The following is a 25,257-nucleotide window of genomic DNA, read 5'->3' as shown; positions in this document are numbered from 1 at the left end:
GGCGACTCAACTTTCATTTCTAGAAGATTCTGGACCCCGCTGCCAAACCTGGGGCAATCGGGGCGGTTCGTACGAAAGCGGGGTAGGAGGAGCTTTCTCTGCGCGGGGGGGGGGGCAGCGCGGCAAGAGCGGGAGCCGCTCTCCAGGGAAGGTTGCCAGAGGGCGTGGGGGAGCCGTTGCGCTGAGCGGCGCGTGACGGCAAGGCCTGCTGGGCGAGTGGGTTGGGGGCTCCGGCTGTTCCTCTCGGAGGGAAGCTGTAGCAGTGGGAGCAGCAAGTGCGGCGAGAGAGAAACGGCGTGGGAGAGGGCTAGCCATGGACCAGCGGAAGTTGAGTGAGCTGCGGACCTTCGTGAAACTCTGCAAGCAAAACTCTGCCCTCTTGCACACCGAGGAGCTGCGCTTCTTCCGCGAGTGGATAGAGAGGTAAGCGCGGAGCCCGAGCGGAAAACAGGTGGGGTTTGTTTTTCCCGCTTCTTTTACTTCTTTTACCCTTCGGTCCCCGCCCCCCCGCCCCCCCGCCGACATGTAGTTAAAGAAGTTGCTGGAGCTGTTCCTGAGATGGCGAACATTTTGAGCTAAATTGTTCTAACCTTTGAAGGGGCGACGTGGATTTTGCCTCTCTTGTAGGATCGCCAGTAGAAATTGAGAAATAAGGGCTACTGGAGTTACAAAGAGTTCTGTACTTGTAAAATAAGTCAGTTTAGAGAATGAAGGATTTTATTGGTCTGACGTTGTCAGGTGCCTTCTTTAATTTGCCTCTTAAGTCCTATCCATTCAATCAGAGACAATTTGGGGAACGTACTATTGAGTTTTTAATGGCAAGGCCTAGTCATGTCACAGAAACCTGCCCTTTCTGTCCACTTGCTCAACTCACACCACCCCCACTCTAGGAAGGTTTTAGGCTCTTGCAGGGATCTCTTGTATTATTTAATCTGCCTAGTTTTACAACTGAACTGAACTTGAACCGAAATTGGTTGCCATATAAAGAACACTGTATATAAAGGAAAGGCTATTTTAAAAGCCTTCTAAATCATAATGTGCAAAAGTCATTTATATCGTCCTTGCGTGTCAGTTGTTGGAGCTATGGACGTGATTATCATGCTCCAGCATGTTCACACAGTGAACTCTGGTATCTTAAGTGATAAACACATTTCTTATGCTTTTTTCTATTCTTAGATCCTTTCTCTGTTGTGAAGATAACTCTGAACTTGCCTTAAACTTTAGAAGACTTAGAATTTTTTTTCAATGTGAAAAGAAAGTGGTTTTTGTCAAATTGCATATTCCAAAACATGTGGTAAAAGCTACATTACAGACAACCTGCGTGTAACTGGTATAGAATTTAGTGATCAAGTCCTATAATGCTATGGGGAAAAGAGCTTCCTTACAGCTACCAATGCTCTCTGCTTAAAGCACTTACTGGTTTACCCATTTCACTCTATGCAGCCACATTTTAGTCCAGTTTGTTCTTTGACAGTAATTAAGGGATTAGAGTAGCTCCTCTATGAAGAAAGACTACAGCAGTTGGGGTTCTTTAGCTTGAAATAAAGGATGGTAGAACATAATAGAAATGTACAGAATTCATGCATAGCATAGATAACATGGAGACATTTTTATCCCTCTCTCACAAGTTAGAACTGAAGGTCATCCATTGAAACTAAATGCATTGGTATTCAGGACTGACAGAAATATTTTTTCTGGACAGCTGATAGTTAAACTGTAGAATTTAGTGCTGGTATTTATGGTAATGACAATTTGGATAGTTTTAATAGAAGACTGGATAGATTCATGGAGGGTCACACTATTGTTGTTAGTTGCCATCGAGTCGTTTACAACTCATGGCGACCCTATGTATAACAGAATGAAATGCTGTTCAGTCTTGTGCCATATGCCTGACTGTTCCAATGTTTGCATCCATTGTTGCTGTAACTGTATCAATCATTGAAGGTCTTCCTCTTTTGCGCTGGCCCTTGACTTTACCAAACATGATGTCCTTTTCAAGCAATCAGTCTTTCCTGACAATGTGCCCAAAGTATGAGAGTCTAAGCCTAGTTATCTTCGCCTCTAGGGTCTCTAGGATGCCAGTAATACTGCTGGCTGTTCTGCCTCCTGTATCTCCTCTTTTGGGGGAGATGGGCGGTAATTAAATCTGAATAATAAATAAATAAATCTTAGGCTGCATGGCTTATGTACTGATTGCTGGGAATCGATAGTGGAAGAATGCCATCACTCTTCAGTTTAGATTTATGAACTTCGCAAATGCATCTGGTTCACTTCTGTACAACATCGAATGCTGGATCTATAGCCTGATGCAGCAGAGCTCTTACCTCTTCATGGTCTCAAGTAGCTTGAGAGCAATCAGACTCTTCTTTATGCAGCCAACTACAAATAACATTGAGTCTTTCATATTCTAGTAGCAAACTTCAGAAATTGATTCTGTAAAAAGAATGGAACAGCAAGTGTAGACTTTCTAGAGATTTTAAATGGTCCATGACATTGCAAAAGCATTGATTTCAAAGTGGCATTAAAGAGCCATGCTGTAGATGAGGCTTTCCATTATGGTTCTGGCTGTAGCTTTATCTTCTCATGATATGCATAACTTTAAAGTAATGGAGCTAGCTCAGCCTTTCCATCTAGGGTCCTCTAGATGTGTTGGATTTCAGCTGTGTAATCCCCAACCATCATGACTGGAGCAACATTAGGGAGGTACTGAATAGTGGAAAACAAATCTAGATCGTTTAAGGTTTTGGGGGCAGGTTGTAAGATAATTGTGAATCAGGTGATTATCAATCAGCCCTTTGTAGACCCCTACTTCCAGTGATCAGAGTCTTAAATGTGCCTAAGTTAACAAATGATGCATAAACATGAATAAGTTCATGAATGTTAAAATGCTAAAAAAGAATGTCCAAATTAAATATTTATGATAAATTTCTGCATTGGTAATTTTCTAAGATTGTCTTGAAACAAAAGCTGTATTACAATTAAATTTCATTTTCTTTCAGTTATAAGATCATTTTTAAAAGCAAAGGAAAAATAATGCATTACAGCAAATCTTTTCATTTTAGAAATTAGTCATAGAAAGCAAGCAGTGATTCTAGATGATGCAATGTGGTATGTCATCATGAATTTAATACAGCAACAAGTACAATTTCACTCCATTTTTGCTGTGCACTTTTGGGGCAAACAGGTGGCTAAAGTGGACATTTTGGGGATAAGTGCAGATACATGAAATGCGTATTTCAGCATCAGCATTCTTTGCTCTAGAAAACTCTCTGGGATTGTTGTATATTTTATTTTTCTTTAACAGTATTTTTCTCCCCTATAATGTACCTTATAGTTCAGAGTTAAATGCTTTTGTAAAAGAACTTTCTGTGCTCAGGATAATTGTCCCAGTATTATGAAAGTGATGCTTAGAATTGTTAGGGTCCTCTTAAACATCCCTGAATTTTTTTTTCATATTTCCTAGGTTAGCAGGCAGCAAATGATAATTTAATTCATTACCATCACCCCAAAAGTGGGAGATCTCTGTCCTAACAATTTAATATTGAAGGTTAACGCATTCCTGAAAAACAGTTTAGAAGACTAAATAGATCCAATATATCCAAAGTAAAAAACTTTCTGTTCTACTAAGCCTTGAGCTCATGAATAGATCTTTGCTACAAGATGTTGTGGATTCCATATATTGCTTCATTTATCTTAAGCCAAAGGTTTATACTTGGTATTTAATGGTGTCTTTTAATTGGTGTTTTTTCTTTTGACTATAAAGCATGGGAGGTACAATACCACCGGTTCCATGCAATACTTCAACAGAAGCCACTCATGAGGTAAGAAAGAAACTTGGCTAGAATGTACAATGCTTCAAAAAAGGGATAGTGTCCTTTTTTTCTGATCTGTGCAAAGGATTTTTCTTTTTTTAACATGTTCTGGCAGGTTGATAGGCAACCTCATCTCATTTTCCCTCCATATGTCTTGATTTGAACTCTTGTAACCCCAAGTTACCTATTACAGGTAGTCCTCAACTTAAAATAATTCGTTTAGCAACCATTCGAAGTTACAGTGGTGCTGGAAAAAGTGACTTGCGGCCAGTCCTTGCACTTATGACTGTCACGGTGTCCCTGTGCTCACGTGATCAAAATTCAGATACTTGTCAACCGGCATATATTTACGATGGTTACAGCATCCTGGGGTCATGTGATTGCTATTTGTGACCTTCCTAGCCAGCTTCCAACAAGCAAAGTTAGTGGGGGAAGCTGCATTCGCTTAACGATTGAGATGATTCACTTAACCATGGCCCAAAGTCATAAAATTGGGCTGACTCACTTAACTATCTTGCTTAGTGACGGAAGTTCCGGTCCCAACTGTGATCGTAAGTCGAGGACTATCTGTACTCCAAATGTGAGATACATAAAAAAATCTTTATGTGGGCACTATGGAAAATCTAAGTCAATCTTTATTACAGCCATAAGGCCAGAGATCAAATATAAATAAAACAGGTTTATATATCTACATACATATCTGTAACTATAAAAAGATAGCGTTATAGAAACTATTAAACAGGCAAAAGCAGACGGCAATATTTACAAAGACAGCTTATCAGTATTCTACATTGTGGGATATTTATAATAACCAATATATAGTAATGTCCTCTAGATGGCTTTGACTACTTTTCCCATTGAATTTTCTCTTGGATGTAACCTTACCCTGCAGAAAACTTTTAAGAATTCTGCCCGTCCCTTTTTTCCTGCAATCTCAGTTTCAGGTTCAGAATTTGGTGTCCTTTATGAAACTGTTTGCTTACTGCGATCCTGCTTGTGTGCCCTGATCCTGTATCTTTCCCATATTGGCAAGATAGTCAGCAGTGCTGCCCTTTAGGTTTTGTGTCAGTTACTCTATACAGAGTCACACAATACTGTGTAAAATAGTACAATATTGTATAAAAATCTTTCAAGTAAAATACATTTCTGTAATGTAGTATTGTATTGCAAAACTGCTTTCTTGGCCAATAGCGTATACTTAACTGTATTCTGGAAATGCCCAGGAGGTGTAACCATTGCTTGGAATACCTCTTCTGCTAAAACTTGCTGTTCAGCAAGACTTTGTTTCCTAGCAGCATGTCTCAAACTTTTTTTTTTTAATTTTCTCTCCCCCTTCTGCCTTCTCCCCCTCCCCTGCAGTTTACCATACTTTACTTTGTATGCTTATGGAAAGTGTTCTTCCCTGCAAAAGTGGTTTATCATTGGCAAATGATAAAGCCCAACAATCTTTAGATTTATTAATTAATTGAAGAATTCTTTGATTCTCAGCCATTGGCAAAGGAGGTTCCGAGAGGAGAACCTTCAGTGAACTGTTGTTCTATGAACTAACTTAAATACATCGTTGGTCAGAGGTGCTTCTTTTCTAATTATGCTCCCTCTCACCCTTTGTTTACGTAAGTTTCCAAGTCCACACAGATAGATTTTAGATTAATTGAATTTCTTAGTTTTTTCCATTATCCTGTGCCAAGCAGAAGTTTCATAGCTAAATATCACAGATACAGTTTGGATGAGTTCACCTTTGGTTATTTTAAAATCTCCCAGAAGGAATGTCAGTGCATTAAATAGGCACCTTATAGCATTCTATGAGAAAAAGTGAGCATGTTAATAATTAGTGACTTTTTTTAGCCAAAAGCTGAAGAAAAGAAGGCAGAAGAACCACCAAAACCACCGGAGCCCGAGAGTGAAGAAAGTGATTTGGGTTAGTTACCAGTATTGCAGTCTCTTTGGTGTAATTAGTTTTTTCTCTTGTCTCTTACATGAAATAAGTTGAATTCTTCTAATTAGAAATATATGGGGTTTTTTTGTTTGTTTATTTGCAGAAATTGATAATGAAGGAGTGATTGAACCAGACAGTGATGAACCTCAGGCAATGGGAGATGAAAGTGTTGAGGTAATATTTCTGAGATCACATGTCACACTTAACCAAAAAAGGCTTTTAATATAAACATGCCTGTGTGTGGCTGTTAGTTCCTTTTTGTTATTGGTTCAGCTAGCAATGAACCTCTTCATGGTTTGTTTATAGCTAACTGTGTCATCTAGGCATGTATATAGCTAAGTTTGCTGTTGACAGAATAAAGAATATGTCCAACTGAAATTAACCAAAACCTATAACCATGACTTGCTTTGTTTTTAGCCATGTTGTCTGGTCAGCTTTGGGCAGCAATATCTTTTTTCCTATGTTCAGATGAGGTGCAAAGAAGAAATCATTTGCAGCTGGTTTGCAAGCCAAAAGCAGACACTTTTACACTAGATCCATCTTCAGGGCCGAGCTGAGGAGTTTTCCAGGCATCTGCAGGATAAAATCGCTCAGATCTGCTCCAAGTTGGACTCTGAGCATGAGGCAGTATCTGGGGAGATACCTAGGGAACATTCTTGCCTTGTTATCTGGGAACAGTTTGATCCTGTTGGGCCTGAGGAAGTGGACAGGATCCTCCAGACTGTAAACACCACCACTTGCCAATTAGATCCATGCCCCTCCTGGCTGGTGAAGGCAGCCCGGGAGGGGACATGTGGTTGGGTCCAGGCGATGATAAATGCATCCTTGAGAGAGGGGGTATTTCCAGTAGCCTTCAAGGAGGCGCTGGTGCACCCCCTCATCAAGAAACCATCGCTGGACCCCAGCATACTGGATAATTTTCGCCCAGTCTCCCACCTCCCCTTTTTGGGGAAAGTGGTTGAGAAAGTGGTGGCGTTGCAGCTCCAGAGGATCCTGGATGAAACGGATTATCTAGACCCCTTTCAGTCAGGTTTCAGGCCTGGTTATGGGACGGAAACGTCATTGGTCACACTTATGGATGATCTCTGGCAGGAGCGGGATGGAGGCAGTGCATCCATCCTGGCTCTTCTTGACCTCTCAGTGGCTTTCGATACCATCGACCATGGTATCCTTTTGGGTCGGCTCAGGGAGTTGGGGGTGGGCGGCGTAGTCTTGCGCTGGTTCGCCTCCTTCCTCCAGGGCCGGTCCCAGTCGTTGATAGGGGAGGAGAGATCGGCCCCATGGCCCCTTCTTTGTGGGGTGCCGCAGGGATCAGTACTCTCCCCTCTCCTTTTTAACATCTACATGAAACCGGTGGGTGAGATCATCCGTCACCATGGGATGAGGTATCATCAGTGTGCTGATGATACTCAATTGTACATCTCCATCCCGGGTGAAGTAAGTGACGCCGTGACCACCCTTTCCGAGTGTCTGGGGGCTGTGGGGGCCTGGATGGGGAACAACAGGCTTCGACGGAACCCTAGTAAGACAGAGTGGCTGTGGATTAATGGCACCTCGTGTCCCAGGAATTTGTCATCTTTAGTGCTGGATGGGGTCGCTCTGCCCCAGACAGATCCGGTGCGTAACTTGGGGGTCCTCTTGGACTCACGACTCCTGCTCAAAGAGCAGGTGGCAGTCGTGGCCAGGAGGGCCTTTCCTGGACTGAGAGGCCCTCCGAACAGTCACTCATGCCCTGGTCATCTCCCATATAGATTACTGTAACACGCTCTACATGGGGCTACCCTTGAAAAATATCCGGAAGCTACAGCTGGTCCAGAATGCGGCCGCGTGGACAATCTTGGGTGCTCCAAGATTTGCACACATAACACCTTTGTTGCGTGAGCTGCACTGGGTCCCAGTTTGCTTCCGGATCCAATTCAAGGTGTTGGTTATCACCTTTAAAGCCCTACATGGCATGGGACCAGGATATCTGAGGGACTGTCTCATCCCTATTACATCGACCCACTCCATCCGGTCATGCAGGGCGGGCATGTTATGGGCCCCATCTATAAAAGAATACCATCTAGCGGGGTCTCGGAAGCGTGCCTTCTCTGCTGTAGCTCCCGCCCTTTGGAACTTCCTTCCCCCAGAGGTGAGACAAGCCCCCTTGGTCCTGGACTTCCGCAAAAGATTAAAGACTTGGTTTTGTAGGCAGGCTTGGAATGGGAGGGCAAATAATTATACCTGGGGATGGCTAGTGCCATGAAGTGATTTGGAGGGACCTACCACACTGAAGGTCTGATCAAGATCTCTTCGCCATGCAGATTTTATTATATTTATATTTTTATTGTATTTTTAATTGTAATGGTTTTATATTTTAATTTTGTTTTATTGTAAGCCACCCAGAGTCCCCCTGTTGGGGAGAGATGGGCGGTGAATAAATTTATAAATAAATAAATCAGCTCTTAGTTAAATGTAACATGTGAATGTTCCATCTGATTATAAATCCAGATACTGTATTCTGAAAGTATGATAGCTTTGATCTGCATTCTAGTTTCTTTTCCTTTCTTTCCTTTAGGTTACAGAAGAAATGATGGACCAGGCCAATGAAAAAAAGATGGAAGCTATTAACGCATTAAGTGAAGGTCAGTTATGTATACAAGGTCATCTTTTTATCATCTGATATGTCTATACAGTATATAAATTCTTGTTATTTGCAGATTCTGTATTTGCAAACTTGACCACTCGCTAAAATTTATTTAACCGCAAAATTAATACTTGCAGCACTTTTGCGGTCATTTGCAGACATGCAGAGAGGTGAAAAATTCGAGTTGCCCACTGCACACGTTCCCAGCCGAGGCTTCGGTATTTGCTAATTTAGTGTTCATGGCAACTTTATAGACCATAGCTACCACAAGTAACAAAAATTGGTTGTACTTTGCACAAAAATGGAAAGAACCACAAATTCCTACAGTGGAGGAATGGATGATTAAACTGATGGAACTGGCCCAAATGGCAAAGTTAACAGTGTTGATAAGAGAAAGTACTGTGTCTGGATTTGCCTCTATTTGGTAACCACTTTTAGACTATTTGCTTGTGTCAGAAAAAAATGAAGTTTTGATTCTGGGTTTTAATGATTAAATGGTTTGATTTGATAGAAATAATGTTGCTAAGGTTTAACTAATGGTAAGAGATTGTATTTGTAAGTGCATCTATATCTGTATTGGAGAAGGTTGGAAGTCTGTTTCTGTTTTCCTTCTATTTTGCATTTTTCTAGTTTTTCTTTTTTCTTTAGTCCTGTATTCTAGCATTTCTATATTCTATATTTTGTACCAATCAAAGTGAATATTTGTAGCTCAGGGTTGAACTGTGGAGGCCTTGGTGCTCTCTGAGCCTTGTTGTTTTCTTACAGACGTTTCATTGCCAGACTAGGCAACATCTTCAGTGCAAAGAGGGAGTGGGCCTTGCTCTCTGTTTATATGCTGTGGTTTGTCCAGCTTGTGTTGGTGGAGGTGTTGCTCTTTTCTTGGGAGTTCCTTGATTGGGCTCTTGTTTGCTGCTTGGTTGATTGACTGAGTTAATAGTTCCTTGACTAGGGTATATTGTGCTGTTTGATTGTTTGTCTGGTGTTAATCCTAGTGTTAATCTTTGCATATGTGGGTTAATTGCTGGTGGGGAGGTGTTCTGGTCTTTCCGCTTTTCTATTGCTCTTTTGAATCTGGTGTTAATCTTTGCATATCTGGGTGTTGATTGTTGATTGCTAGCAAGGAGGTGTACTGGTGTTTTGGCTTTTCTATTGTCTCTTTTGAATGGTATGTGAATGTTTACCTCTATGTGTCTGTTGATGGTTGCTTTGTCTGGATGCGCATCCATGAACACCAGCTAGCAGTCAGAAGACACGATGAGAACTCCTTAATCTCACAACACATGGACAGACTCAACCATAGTTTCAACTGGGAAACTATGAGCATCCTAAACCAAGCCAAATCCAAAAACACCAGAGAATTCCTGGAAGCCTGGCACTCAGACAAAGCAGCCATCAACAGACACACAGAGGTAAACAACTTTTACATACCATTCAAAAGAGACAATAGAAAAGCCAAAAGACCAGTACACCTCCTTGCCAGCAATCAACACCCAGATATGCAAAGATTAACACTAGGATTAACACCAGATGAACAATCAAACAGAACAATATACCCTAATTAAGGAACTATTAACTCAGTCAATCAACTAAGGAGCAAACAACAACCCAGTCAAGGAACTCCCAAGAAGAGAACAACACCTCCACCAGAACAAGCTGGACAAACCACTATATATAAACTGAGAGCAAGGCCCACTCCCTCTTCACACTGAAGATATTGCCTAGTCTGGCAATGAAACGTCTGCAAGAAAACAACAAGGCTCAGAGAGCACCAAGGACTCTATATTTTGTATTTTAACTATACTATGAAAATTTTAAAAGTTCTTTAAAAAAAATTGGCTGTACTTTATACTACTAAACATGACACTTTGTGTGTTTAACAAACAGTAGCTCAGAAATCTAAAAATAGCCAAGATAGTTAGAATCTGTTATTCTAAGTCATTTTTGCTAAATCTAGAAATTATTCATGTCCAATCAGTTCTCTTCCTTCCATATTTCAAGGCCTCCAAATTTAGAATGGATGTCTTCTCGGGACGACATTAAAATTTTGTTATATTTTCAGGTGAACTTCCAAAAGCCGTTGATCTATTCACAGAAGCCATCAAATTGAATCCTCATTTGGCTATCCTGTATGCCAAAAGAGCCAGGTGAGACTTTAAATTTGAATATTTCTACTCTAAAAGGTATCTGATATTATATGTACCTAAACATAGCACAGTCTGGACTGTGTTTCTGAATTATTTTTATAGACTTTTCTAAGCTGCTTACTAAATAAACCAGTGGTAAAAAATTATTTTATACACAGTGCGCTTCTTAATAATCTCTAAATGTAAAGTGTGGAAATGATTTTGTTTTTTACTTGGGATAAAATAATTTTGAAAACAATCTACTGGCTTATTCTGAAATAACAAGAGGATATTTTTTTAAATAGTCCTTATGGTCATTTTAAGCATTTTTCAAAAACAATATGAGCTTTTTGCTAAGTGCTTATGTTTTTTTCCTAATAGTCATATGCCAGTTTGTTTTTTACTTTGGTTACCAGTTTTTCTTATCTTCAATATTGGTGCATTTATATGCCTTGAATTCCATAGGAAGATTAGAACTATATAGTAGACAGGCTATAGTAACAGGATCTTGCAAGGCTGATTGTGTTTTACTTACCCTCTTTCTTACAACCCTGTGAATCAGGGAAAAGCCAGCCAAAGTCTCCTCCGAATACTATCTTGTTTCTCAGGCCTCAAGGAATGTTTCAGACATCATTGCTTATATAATGGTTCTTGCCTGTTTCCTTCCAGGACATCTCCTTGATTCTCTACAATAACTGTTTATGGTTTCTAATCACAATGGCTATATATTATCTCTAGTTTTGGAGTCTGTATACCTCCCAGTAATGGTTATTGGTATATGGGGATGCAATAGCATTCAGGGCTTGCTTAAAAAAATATTGGAATGAATTGTATATGGCATGTCTTTGTGGCAGTTTAAGATAAATCTAAACATAATGACAATGTCATTGATAACACCTACTCTTAATGATCCTGGAATCAGAAAACTGTAATAAACATTAAACAAGAATTATATTAATGGTACTCTACAACAGCATTTGATATTTTACATATATTTAAATAGGATGAATGCAAAAAGTATTGAAAGTACTTAAAATTTTGTGGAAAGTAGATAAGGGCATTGAGTTGAATATTTTAACTCAAGTTAGTTGCTAAGAGTACTAGGCTGCAAAGCATAACAGTATTCTATTCATTTTTAGTTAAAGATGTATACTTTTCATGTTGACAGTGTTTTTGTGAAAATGCAGAAGCCAAATGCTGCCATTAGGGACTGTGATAGAGCCATTCAGATTAATCCTGATTCAGCACAGACCTACAAATGGCGAGGAAAAGCTCACAGGTAAAAAACAAAACAAACCCCCTACCTCTCTTCTTTGTATCTTAATCACCTAATTGAAGAAAATAAAAACATTCCAGTTTAGGTGGAAAGCTTTTAAGAAGTGGTGCTTTTATCACTCCACTACATGTTAGGTGTTAATTTTTAATTTTCTTCAATTTTTAAAAATGCAGAACTTGAAAATAAGGAACATTTTGGATATACAATATAGCATTATTGAAAGCTTTCTTATGCATACCCATGAGTTAAAATTGTTTTTAAAATTGTCCCAAATAAAGCTAACTGGAATTGATAATCATCTTTTTGCCAGGCTGCTGGGTCACTGGGAAGAGGCTGCACGTGATCTAGCTTTGGCCTGTAAACTGGATTATGATGAAGAAGCTAGTGCCATGCTTAAGGAAGTGCAGCCACGTGTAAGTAATGAATGAAAGTTTGGATGACTTCTTGCTTAGCTCATGATTTAGCTTCTGTGATGTTTTATGGAACTTATGCTAAAAAGCTGACCTGATTTTACAGTATGTGATTTTTTTAGCTCCAGTTTTGTAAGGGTATTGTGGCTCTGTGGCTTTGACAATGATTGCCAGAAGGTGATTCATAGTCTGCAAAATAGACAAGCTTTCCACTAACCTACTGCAGGTCTTTTAGAAAAGAATTAACACTTGAAGATGAAATGGGTTGTCTTCCTATTATCAGTGGAGAAGCTGTAGGTATGTAAAGTGTGAATTGGTCTGAAAGCAGCACATTGTGTGCAATAAAATGTTGCTTGAATGTTTTGCTAGTCTGCCACAAGGGAGTACCCTGAATAAAAAAAATCAAAAAATTCCTATCCCCTTTTTAGTTACAAGACTAACTAGGTGATCAGATACTGGTTTTGACAACTTAGTTAACTGTGTGGTTGCCTCTGATCTAGTATTAAAAGCTTTAGCATTTGACCAGTGCTGATTGCTATTTTAATATTATATTATAATATTAAATAAAAATTCAGTAATTTTTATTTTATATATCGTAAGAACATATAGTTGGATCATTTCTGTAACACTGAACTAATAACCACAGCCCCTCTCCTTGTTTGCCATTGTGTATATAAAGATGCTTTCTTCAGTGTCATCCCAGTGTATTTAGATCAAGCAACCCTTAACCCTTCATGTTTCTGTCTATCTCACTGAAAATTATTATGGAATGGGATATAGTTTTTACTCTTGCTTTATCTTCCATGGTTCTAATAAGTAAAGGAAAAAATTCATAGCAGTGAGAAATGGAGCGTTATGGTTTTTGCTTGCCTGCATTACCCATTAAGAAAGGAACTGTACTGAGGAAATTACTGTTCTTCCTAATCTGCTGCCATGAAGCCTGCTTGAGATATCCGTCTTCTCCCTTGCACCTCTGAAACTAAGTTACAGATTTCACAAGACACAAGTGGACTAGGCTGGACCTTGGTGAGGCAGGTTTTCCCCTTGCATTTATAGAGGATGCAACAAAACATTCTAAAGAACTACAAAATGAACTGTATGTGGAAAAATCTTATATCCTGCTAATTCCTTCAAACAGAAGTACCAATTTTTGCTAAGCATTTTTCACATTAGAAACTGATCATTGAAAACATGATAATTCCAGTAACTTACCTCGAGGCATCCACTCTATAACACTGTTTCAATGTGATTTTTCAGGACCAATACAAATGTTAAATCTGTATCATAAGACCTGCCTGAAAATTTAGAAGTAATTCTCTGAATATTTTTATGCAGCAATTGTAGCAAAATTCCTTGAGGGAGATAGATGTCCATGTTGACCTGTATAATTATAATCTTAAGATTGCAATTCATGTCCTTTTGAGAATTGTCAGCTTATGCCACTCAAAATGGGTGGAGTTTTATATTGGATTATGCTCCTTTTTGTGTTTTGAAAGCACAGAATAGAAATTCTTCAAATCAGAATGAAAAAAAATGACCCAATGCCTTAAATTTGGCTGTCTGCTTCAAATCATATGTTGGTTAAGCTTTCTCAGTTTAAGCCTATAAGATTGCTCCACCGTATTTTACAATCAGTTTTATATATTTAATGCCATATGTTTCTTGAGTTAAAAGCTTCTCTTCACAGAATTTTTGTTTTTACTATCATATATTTTAAGACATTGGTGGTTCTAATGCTTTGCTTACCTCTCTGTGTGGTGTGAGCCAAAGAAAACTAAGAGAGTTAGTAGAGTCCCAGAAGTGCATGCTTTTGAAAAATTTTACTAGAGCAACTGTATACAGGTAGTCCTTGATTAATGAGCGCAGTTGGGACCGGAATCTTGGTTGTTGGGCGAATTGGTTGTTAAGCAAGATGCCCACGTGACTGCTTTGCTCAATGACCGCAATCCCAGCACTCCTAGTTGCAGTTGATAAGCACTCTCCCAGGTCATTAAGTGGATGGAGCAGAAGAGCTGCCTGCTGAAGGGTTTCCCCTCCCCTCTGTTCATGGAGAGGAAATCCTTTGTGGGACTGCAGGAACAAAGCAGAAATCTTCAGCATTTGTGCTCTGTTCCTGTAGCCTGCCAAAGGGTTTTCCCTCCCCCCCTCCCCTCCCCTCCCCTCCCCTCCCCTCCCCTCCCCTCCCTCCCTTCTGCTTGCAGCCTTCCCTGCCAGCTTCCCCACTGACTTTCTGGGGAAGCCAGCAGAGAAGATTGCAAATGGCGATCACATGATCGCAGGGCACTTGGCAACCGGTCGTAAATGGGAGCCAGTTGCCAAGCACCTGAAATGCAGTCACATGACCACGGGTGGCGTGATGTTTCATGATGGCCAGAAGTGCCTTATGGGCCGTAAAGCACCCTTTGTAAGGCTGTTGTAACTTTGAATGGTTACAGATGTATTCATTTGGAAAATGTATTCATTTGGAAAATGTATTCATTTTTCTAATAAACTTGCAGATACTTATTAATTCTTTTTATTTAATTCTCCTTAAAAGCTCTAGTACTTTTTCTATTGAAATTGATTTTTACCTAAAAGAATGTATTGTGAAATTTAGACAATTCTGCAGCATACTTTGAAGCTGTAATGATGTTGAAGGGAAGAATTATTGAATCACAGCTCTCAAGAGAATTGGTAGAACGGAAATTAAAAATAGTTGCAGAATGCTAGAATTATATTGTATAAATGATACAATATGCGTGACAAATAATTTTGTTCATTCTGCTTGTGCCTCAGGCTCAGAAGATTGCAGAACACAGAAGAAAATATGAACGAAAACGTGAAGAAAAAGAAATTAGAGAAAGAATGGAAAGAGTAAAAAAAGCCAGAGAGGAACATGAGAGAGCTCAAAGGGTAAGAGTTTGAAAAAACATAGTGGCATAGTTGAGCCTGTGGAGGGGAAAACTAGAGGTCTCAAACTTCACCTTCCATCTTGTAGCATAGAGGTGTGTGATTAGGGATGTCAGCCCTTCCTCCTCCATTTTGGGAGACAGACTTAAAGATAAACAAAATAAAACTTTATTTTCAAAAACGAAAATATAAAAACAGTTTTTATTTTTAAAAAAAGCATTTGGTGTTCCAGACAGGCCACAGGATGCTGCTGGTGTGCTCTAATTAGTGACCTCAGAAGAGAAAGTACTTTTAGATTATATTTCTAGAGAAGAAAATAATTCTTGGACAAAGCCTGAGGTAGGAATAAAAAGGCTGAGGTTGCATAAATTTTCCTGCTTATATAGAGAAATAAACATAAGAAATAATAAAGCTTAAGGCGCTGCGGGTTAAACCGCTGAGCTGTCGATCGGAAGGTCGGCGGTTCGAAACCGCGCGGCGGGGTGAGCTCCCGTTGCTCGTCCCAGCTCCTGCACACCAAGCAGTTCGAAAACATGCAAATGTGAGTAGATTAATTGGTACCGCTTCGGCGGGAAGGTAACGGCGTTCCGTGAGTCATGCTGGCCACATGACCCGGAAGTGTCTATGACAACGCCGGCTCCAAGGCTTTGAAACGGAGATGAGCACCGTCCCCTAGAGTCGGACACGACTGGACTTTACGTCAAGGGAAACCTTTACCTTTACCTTTAGCACCTTAACGATGAATAAAAATCAAAATTCTAATGCAGTTTCATGGCTAGATGGTTTGTCTTTAAGGAATATATAGGGAAACAGACAACTGAAGCAATAGTCGTCTTGCTTGCTTCCTTCCATGTACTGCACTTTTCCAACTCCTTGTAGATTCCTCCAGCTCAGGAGACCTGTGCATGTTCTCTTCATTTCTTAGCTCTGGTACCCTGTTGTTCTTCCTCTATGACCTCCTTCAGTTCTGCTTGTGAAGATTTAAAACAACCAAAGTTTTTCTCTGTCCCTTGTAGAGATTGGTGCAGATTAATGATATCTGCAGTCTGCCTAAAAAGATGTGTATTTAGGTCTGAGCTGACAGATTGTGCAAGCTACAGGCATAACACATATATATCAGGAAAAGAACATAATTTCATATTTTAAAAGTCTGTGCCTCCTCAAACATCATAAAAATGGCTTCTTACCCAACAGCCAGATTCCCACTTTACACTATATCACAAGGTAATTTGTTTAGTTGTAGATTAGCATAATGAGCAAGTCCAACTATTGTAGGTATAAATCATGTTGTATGGTTTAATATTAAGCAAGTCATTGTGTTGTGATTTAATATTAAGGAAGCCATTGTGCCCAGACCTGGGGCCCCGATTGTGTGCAGGGACCCATTTTGTGGTTAATTTGGTCATTATGATGGGTGCTTTATTCTTGGCTGCTATGTATTTTAATGTTTGTATTATTTTAATTGTTTCTATTTTTTAAATTTTGTTCACTGCCCAGAGTCACTTGGTAAGATGGGCAGCTATACTAAATAAACAAACAAACTATGGTTAAAACAAATAGTACAATATGTGAGATTAGCCACTGACCATATTTACTTGGCATAGTAAATTATATTATGGTTAATCTTACCATATTGTCAGAACCCAAGCCATGGATCAGATTATAGTTAAAATAGTCTGTTTTTTAATGTATAATGCTGACTTGTTTGAATGTGGACAAATGGGACTAGAAGATTTATTTCTAGTAAACTGCTGAATCACCGCTGAATGGCTGGATTGGTGTGGGTTTGGAGGAAAAATAGGAGGCTCCATCTCTGAAATGGTAGATTTTGCATATTCTTATTGGAGACCAAGTAAGGAGTTTCATGTTTGCAGGAGGAAGAGGCTCGTCGGCAGACAGGAGGACCTCAGTTTGGTGGTTTCCCAGGTTTGTGTTCATTTCAAAGCATTAATAAATAGAAAAGGAAGAAACTGGGTTTCATATGAATTGGGATCATAATATTTAGCATTACTTGCTTTTGGGGAAAAAAGGAAATCTATATTTTGTACCTTGGGTTTATCAAACTAACAATACAATAATATTTATTGGATTCCCAGGGAATTTATCTATTAGAGGCAAAACGTAGATTGACCTAATGTCCCTATAAAATTTACAATGTAACAGTATGTGTGAGATGGTTTCGACTTCTTCAGCGTGTGGGCAGATACGCTCAGCTGTAGGGATTTTACTATACCTGTCTTGAAGAAGTGCAGATGGAAGAATATTAAATCTAGCTTTAACGAATGCAATTCTCAGCTTAGGGAAGGTTAGATTTAGCAAATAGCTTGCTGGTTCCCATACGCCCCTGTTTATCCAAAATCTATCGTGTTGGGGCAGCCTGTTAACTTCAATCTGGAACTCCATGTCCCATATACTTTGAATGGTTAGTTGCTTAGCTTGGTCATAACCTAATGGTAATAAGAATAGTGGAGAGAGCCCATATGAAGCCAGCTTATGTTCTACCACCTGCTTCCAGGGTAAAGAGAAGCTATCTGTTAGGACCAGAGGGGTCAAACCAACTGGAAAGAATTGCATTTTTAGCCAATAATTTATCATCAACTTCCAGGCCCTCGCCTGAATTGACGGCATTCCTGTCTTGAGCCTTAACTGGGCATTTGATGTGCCATTGGGTGCAGCTAGAGCTGATCGCAGGAATTTTATTTGCACTGTTTCCTGCGGCTCCTTCTTCACATACATTCCTATTTGTGCCCCATAGAATTTGAGCCAATGTTTTGGCCTCAAAAAGTTTTAAACCTACAGGTACTAATTGTCCACCAGTGTAAAAGAATGGTTTAATGGCATTCATTGACCTAAGGGCTGATTGCACTACGTAATTCTGGTGTGCATTCTAAGTACCTTTCAAGTGGAAGACCATCCCAAGGTATTTAAATACATTAACCTGCTCTAATTCATGCCCGTCTACTCTCCACGAATGCTGCTTAGCTGTCTTAGCAAAAGCCAAATTTTTTTATTAAAGTTGAGAACCAAATGATTTTGTCAGTAGTACCTTAGTGTTGCTGCAGTTGCTCTTTTCAATCCAATGGGGGTTTGTGAAATTATAGCAGCAACAGCATATAGAAGAATTGGAATTTTGCGCTGTGCTAGATTGGGTGCATAAATATCCATATTATGTAAGAGGTCCACCAATGAATTAATATAGAGATCAGAAAAGGGGCAAGAATGCATCCTTGTTGCACTCCTTTCTGCACATTTACTATGCCAGATTGGGTCCCGCGGGGGTTACACCTCACTCTTAAAGTGGAATTAGAATACAGTTTCTGTATGAGATGGAGGAGGCACCTATTGATAGTTGTATCTTTTAATTTTTCCCAAAGGAGGTTTCTGGATATTGGGTTTATCAAACACATGTAGAAGTATTTTTTTCTGAAGTTCGTATATAAAATATTCTAATATTAGTAGTAGTTATGCAGGGCTGTGATATTAAGCACTGTAACAGGGACTTGGGCACACAAAGAATAGGAAAATATTATTACATGACATACATGTAACCAAGATATAGTCCCCTATAATGCTTTTTCTATAAACATTCCTTACCTTTGCAGGTGGTTTTCCTGGTGGCATGCCTGGAATGGGAAGCATGCCTGGTCTCAATGAAATTCTTAGTGACCCTGAAGTTCTTGCAGCCATGCAGGTGAGGAAAAAGAACAATTAACAGCTGAGAAAGGAATGATGCTACAACATAAGGGCTGGTTGCTGTTTAAGAACTCCTGCCCCATATGTTGTTGATTCTTGCACTACTGTATTAGTTACTTCTAGAGATTTTTATTTTGGTTTTTCATTTATACTACTTAGCATTTGTATGATCTTAAAAACAAAACTTATTAACTGGAGAGAAAAGGTGTGCCCTTCTTACAAATTATTAAACACAACAATGGGAAATCACAGCTGCCAGTTTTTTAGCTGATGTTGGCCTTCATTTGCATTGAGTTCTTCCCAGGAACCTCCGATGTCATAATGTATCAGCGTAGTATGTGTGCGGATCCAAGCAGTGTGGCCTTTTGTAATTGACCCTCAGGAAATTTTGTCAATGCGCAGATTTTCTAAGTGCCATCCAAGGTTTTTTTAGTATGGTACCCAGTGTCCAATAACCACTGGGACCACCACTGCCGGTTTATGCCATAAATTATTATTATTATTTGTGTGCCACCTGACTCCCAGCAACTCTAATATGCTTTACAATAATTATCAGCTCTAAATAATTGATGTAATTGTTCAGTTGTTAAAACTTTCTGCAGTGTCATTTTTTTTTTTACAGAGCAGCAATAGTTTTCCACCTTAATACAGTTTAAAAATGCATCACATAATTAAGGTATCTTTTAAGATGGCTATGTTAGCAAGACAGAGTAGTTGCATTGGGGTAAATAGCAAATACATATCAGTGTGTTCTATATTGGTACCAACATTAAAAGTACCTCTGAACTTTACATTAGAGGTATGTCACAAGATTGCATACTCTGTTGCCTGACTTCAGTAAAAAGCAATGACTCCAAAGGTTGGATTCAAATGAATGATTTATAAGTAGAACAGACTTTGGCTGTGATAGTTACACTCAACTTGGAACTTCACAGTACCCATCTTAGAGTAATAACTTGCATGTATTTCTGAGGGACAGGTCCATATTGTAGCAGTATTCACCCTGTATCCTCTTTTGCTGGGGTACAGTATCTTTTCTTCCTGCTTCCGTACCTGGCTATAAGATAACAATTTTGCACATCTTTAGTTTTACATCTTTGCTAGTATGAGGAGTTTTCCACTCCATCTCTTCCCTAGCCTCTTTTCTTATTGGACTTGGTGCTTTCTTCCTTATATTTAGTAGCCACTGAGAATCTCCCACTTCGTCCTTTGGCCTTGATAAATCCCTTCCTAGCTTCTGTTATTCCTGGTCTTAGTCACCTCCTCTCCTTTTAGTCTTTCATTTTATATGGCAGTTTTTTTGGTAATGTCTCTGATCATACAGGACATCAGAGTCCAGGTCAGTTGCAGGGCACATTTGTTAGCAATTTGTTAAATTATGGCAGGTGGGTCCAAAACAGCATGTTCTACCACAGGGATGACTTTAATCATAGTATCTTGGATTGATTTTTCTGGTCATACTTTATGAAATGGTTTAGATACAATTTAACAAAAAAGTGATTATACTATTATACTTTGCTATATTTTATGATGGATTGAAGCATAAACTGTACATAAAAACTGACGACATACTATCCTATAGGCTCATTTCAGTCCTTTCTTATTTTACAGGATCCAGAAGTCATGGCAGCTTTCCAAGATGTTGCCCAGAATCCAGCAAATATGTCAAAATACCAGAATAATCCCAAAGTCATGAATCTCATTGGCAAACTATCATCCAAATTTGGAAGTCAACCATAAAATTTCTTTTCATTGCAAGACATGGGGGAAGTATTGATCGCTTATTGTATCTTACAATAACATAAGCCATTGTACTGCTAATTCTCAAATGAGAACTAGGGTGCTTTGGATAGAATCCATCTTCCTCTTTGTTTCAGAAATGAATATTAGTTCGCAACTGTATCCAAGGTTTATAAAAAAACATACCCCCCTTTCTACCATGCCCATGATTTTCTTGCTGAAAATGCAGTTTGTTTTTAAATTGTGTAATTGTTACCTTTCAGTAGATTGATCCAAAAATATAGAGTGGTTGGGGGATGAGATTCGGAGTGGAGGAATGATGGTTCTGTTTATGATGGTCTTGGATAATTGGACTGTTTAAGTTCTAACACAAAGAAATGAGGCTTGCTGTTTTTATTTTAATGGAAGAAATAGTACAGCATTCATTTTCAATTCTTAAATTCACATGGATTACTTAAACTGTTGAAATCGAACTCTTCATTGATCATATCCTTGCAGTGGAAGGAAACACCCTTAACGTTGCATGCTTTGGCTTTAAATATATTGGTACAAATGATACTGAGGCTGGAAACTCTACAATCAGTGTTGAGCAGATTAACATGCTACTCATCTATGTCACAGCAAATGTTTTATTGACACCAGTAAGCTGATTACTTGAATGATTGGGAGCCTTTTTGTTATTTGTACTGATTTCACTATTGAACATGACTAATTTCTTAGTTTTGAGGGAGGGAAGCAAAGAGGTTCCCATTACTGTGTAACAGTCATCCATTATACAATCCAGAATGTAGGTAAAAAATATAACTTTGATAAATGGTAATACCTTAGATACTAAGTTAGAAAGGTATATACATCACTTGTCTCTCTCTAATGTCGTGTTGTCATATTAATACACATGGGGCATAAGGAAGAGAGGGAAAAAAACCTATTCATTGAAAACCTTGCTATGAAATATTTACTGATAGCTAACACAATTAAATCTGGTTTGGATCTATACCTTTTTAATTTTCTGCTCAGTGTTGGAGGGCCTGTTATAATTAGGATTTGGTTTTTTCTGGGGCTTTTGAATGTTTCCTGTTCTGTGCTCTTGTAATTTTGTCTGAAACCATAAGTGATGTTTGTTTTTAATTAAACCTCAACTGGTTTAGAAACTCAATATATTCTTAAAATAAAATCCATATAGTAATTATCTTGTCAAATTAAAGTAGATATGAATTCATTTTGCTTAAGAAATAGTTATGAAAGTACTTCTAGTTGCCTTTAAAATAATAAAGACTGGTTTTGAAGAATCTTGGTTTATCTGTGAAAATTTAATTAATGAGAGGTAGTATTCACAATTTCCTTTATATCCTATGGAACAGGAGAATTTTTTCCTTTCATTAAGGAAAATTTAATTGGATTGTTGAATGAGTTTATGACAGTTACATGCAAGATAAAGTATTTTCTAAAAATACTTCCTTCAGAATATTTCAGTTCTCTAAACTCTTCAGGGTGAGTTGGTGATTCATGATAATTAGAACAGTATTTTGTTCTAATTATCATGTATCTAAACAATACTTTCTTATTGTTACAGTATTGATAAATGCTCAGATGTAATTAGGAGCTTGAGTACAGGACAGAAATTTAATTCTTTATCCTGTTTCCTAGTTAAATGAAAATAAAGTTATTTTTAATATATTGGAGCAGAGTCTACGTATTGCAAAAGTTAATTTTTTTAACTTGCAAAAATGTATGAACATCTATTTTAGTGGATAGTGTCTTATTTACCTCACCTTAACAAAAAGTATAAGAAATTGATATGACTCAGCTGATGCCACTTACATCATAGACCTTGCCTGCTACTGCTTGTGAAACTTTCCAGTTGCAGTTATTTGGTTTGTACCTATATTATTTGAAGCAGGTAGTACCTGAAAAACTGGTTTGAGGCTAAGGCAGGCCACAAAAATATGTGCTGAGGACGATAACCATTTCACAGTATCTACCCCAGATCTTTAAATTTGTGCAGTCTGAGAAATACACTAAAGAGTATGAACAACTAGCATATTATTATATAAATATTGCACAGCAAAAAATAGTGGAATCACTTTGCTCATTTATATATGTTTTATGTCAAAGGTGAATGACAAAAATCAATGGGATCAGTTTTTGTGAAGGATGGTAATTTGTTTAGTAGTTACTAAAGTTATATTAAAGAGAATAGGGAAAAAAGGTTTCATGAATTACTAGTCATTATAACAAATGTGAAATTTTAAATGAGCACATTGAGTGTGTACCTAATATGGGTAAATAAGACAGCCTGGCAATCTTGTTTGCCCATATTATCAGTTCAGCATATTTTCCTATTGACTGGAGCCATAACATTGTCATCCCATTTTATAAAAAAAAGAAAGTAAACTATACCTTGACAATCATAGATCCATCAGCTTGCTGTATACAGTTGAATTACGTCAATCCAATTAGATCAAAAGTGAAAACATCCATGCTGAGGAACAGGCAGGTTTTAGAGGGGACTCTAAGCTCTGGACCACTTTCTGGTCCTTCGCCATTTAGCCAAGAAATATTCCTCCTAGCCCAGACTTCCTTTTTTTGCAGTCTTCATTGATTTCAAATCAGCCTTTGATTTAATCCCAAGGGAGAGGCTGTGGGGAAAATGAAGGGGATCCTCAGTACACAAAAGCTTGCTGCTTCTCTTTCAGTCTCCCTATCCTAATGCAAATTCTTAGTGAAGAGTTTGTGATATTTTCCCTGGAGCATCTCTGGAGCGGTCACTACACTCTATCCAGCTGTCATTCCTCATGGGTAAGTCAAGGTTGTATTTTAGTCCCCCACCTCGCCCCCACCTTTTAATTTGTATATTTACACATTATTTCAGGCCCTCATGGTTTCTACATACCATCTCCTCTCCCATGTATTAGCAGGTTGAGTGCTTCCAATGCTTTTATATGCAGAAAACAATCATTTGAAGAGAGCTCACTTCAACCTTACAGCTTGCAAGGTCTTTATAGCCAAGATTATTTCTCACCTGTGGTGTTCAAGTCTATACTTCTACAAAGTTTGACTGGCCTTATTGCTGTACTAAATGTTTGATTGATTGAAGAAGTTTCATAAATCATTCCAAGATTAGTCATTTTATTGTGTGAAATTTCAAATGAGCACATGGAGTCTGTGCCTAATTTTTTATCTGTTGCCCTAGCACAGTTGCACAATGGGCAAAATATTAAATTAGTGGCAACTTGTTAATTATAGCAAAGGATCTACTAGAACATTGCTTGTAGCACTGCTATAAGCACAATTATGGAGGACCCCAAAAGAACTTTTGTTTGTGTCATATTTATTTATATTTACCATATTAAAAATTAAAATTGTCACGTTTGTAGAATATTGAATCATGTAAAAATGACAATATTAGACCCATTAGATTTTAATATATTTTCATGAAAAACCCTGTATTTTTAAACAAAAATAATGAGAAGAGTGACGTTTTAAATTTTTGCAAATACCTTAAGTATCTGGCAAATAATTTTGATTTCTCAGACCCCTGAGAGGCTCTTGGGGGACGCCCAGGGGCCCCTGGGACACACACTAAGAAATACTGGCTTACAGAATGCCTTTACCGGCACTTCATATTGCGTTTGACATAAAGATGGTGGTCTGTCGTGTGACATTCCAAAGATACCCGCCCACCTGCACTTTCTTTAAAATTGGTTTGATTTCAAAGCAGCGTTTTCAATGTTTCGGTTTTAGCCTTAAAATTCAACGTAAGGTCATCCTTCTTGGGAATAACTTTGACTTGTCTTGACGCGCTATTCTGCCCGCCGCTGATAACCATTCGTTTTCAATTGTCTGAAGTGTGCCTGTTCCTCAAATGAGAGGAATAAAGCGCTTTATTTTGCTTGGCGCGTCTGCCAATTGGAATAGAACTCTCAAAGAGCAAAGTTGGCAGCCGAGAACGCGGAACGCCGCTACCGAAGAGGAGAACAGCTGCGGGATAAGCGGAGCGCGAATAGCGTTCCTTCTTTCAGACTTACTCCCTGATGCTGTAAGGGCCGCCGTGTGATTGGCGGAGTTCAGGGAACGTCAAATGGCGTCATATGGCACGGCGGTATGTTGGCTGGGGGTGGTGCCGGTGCTACCTTGCTTCCCTCTCTAGCCTCTTCTTTTCTCTGCTCTCTTTCATGCAGCCGGGGAAGTTCGCAGCAGCGGCAATCGGGCCCCACCGAAGGTGCAACCATGGCCGGCGTCTTCTCCTACGAGAGCTTGGTCCATGCCATGGCTGGAGCTGTGGTGAGTCGGCTGTGGAGGGAGCGGGTGTGAGGAAGACCCGGAGGTGGGGAGGCAGGATTTTGCCCGAGAAGAGGAAAGCACGGAGATGGAGGGGACCTTGGGTTCGTTCCCCCTGCCTTCGGTGCTTTGGGCTAAAAAATAAACTGACATTAGTTTTCGAGGCCGAACTCCCCCCTTAACTTTTGCCTCAGCAGGTGCCTGTTAGTCTGAACTACCATCCTATTTATTATTTACCTATTATTTATTTTATTTACGTTCCTTTTGCACAGGAACGTAAGAGCATAAGTTATCAATAAAACCATTCCTGCAGAAGAAAAGATTATATTTTCCCTCTTGGATGGCATCAGTAAAAATTGGGGGTTTCAACTTTAAATAATATTATACAAAAGTTGGTTGCAGTTTTTAAAGGAAGGCTGATTTCTAAATTTATTTCTAAACTTTGATTCCTAGGATTCTGAAAAGCATCAA

General features: G+C 38.9%; 3 protein-coding genes across 3 annotated transcripts in view; 2 read left to right on the top strand and 1 right to left on the bottom strand.

Moving 5' to 3' along the window:
* Positions 1–25,257, bottom strand: part of ADSL (adenylosuccinate lyase) — a 275,527-nt gene that overhangs the window by 32,615 nt on the left and 217,655 nt on the right. The gene's annotated exons all lie outside the window — the stretch shown is intronic.
* ST13 (ST13 Hsp70 interacting protein) lies at positions 116–20,700 on the top strand. Its single transcript, XM_063308164.1, has 12 exons — positions 116–423; positions 3,764–3,821; positions 5,658–5,730; positions 5,852–5,922; positions 8,306–8,372; positions 10,434–10,518; positions 11,666–11,776; positions 12,084–12,186; positions 14,959–15,075; positions 16,947–16,998; positions 18,675–18,763; positions 20,377–20,700. The coding sequence occupies exons 1-12, from the start codon at positions 314–316 to the stop codon at positions 20,503–20,505; spliced, it is 1,065 nt and encodes a 354-aa protein (XP_063164234.1). The 5' UTR covers positions 116–313; the 3' UTR covers positions 20,506–20,700.
* SLC25A17 (solute carrier family 25 member 17) overlaps positions 24,501–25,257 on the top strand; it is a 32,646-nt gene continuing 31,889 nt past the window's right edge. The window contains exon 1 of the mRNA XM_063308165.1: positions 24,501–24,789. Coding sequence (XP_063164235.1) covers positions 24,610–24,789 — 180 coding nt within the window. The 5' untranslated portion in view covers positions 24,501–24,609. The remainder of the gene's footprint in view (positions 24,790–25,257) is intronic.

This window comes from Candoia aspera, chromosome 7 (assembly GCF_035149785.1).
Source record: "Candoia aspera isolate rCanAsp1 chromosome 7, rCanAsp1.hap2, whole genome shotgun sequence".
Classification (NCBI taxonomy): Eukaryota; Metazoa; Chordata; class Lepidosauria; order Squamata; family Boidae; genus Candoia; species Candoia aspera.
Note: the sequence above shows the minus strand (reverse complement) of the source record. Positions and strands in the feature narration are given on the sequence as shown.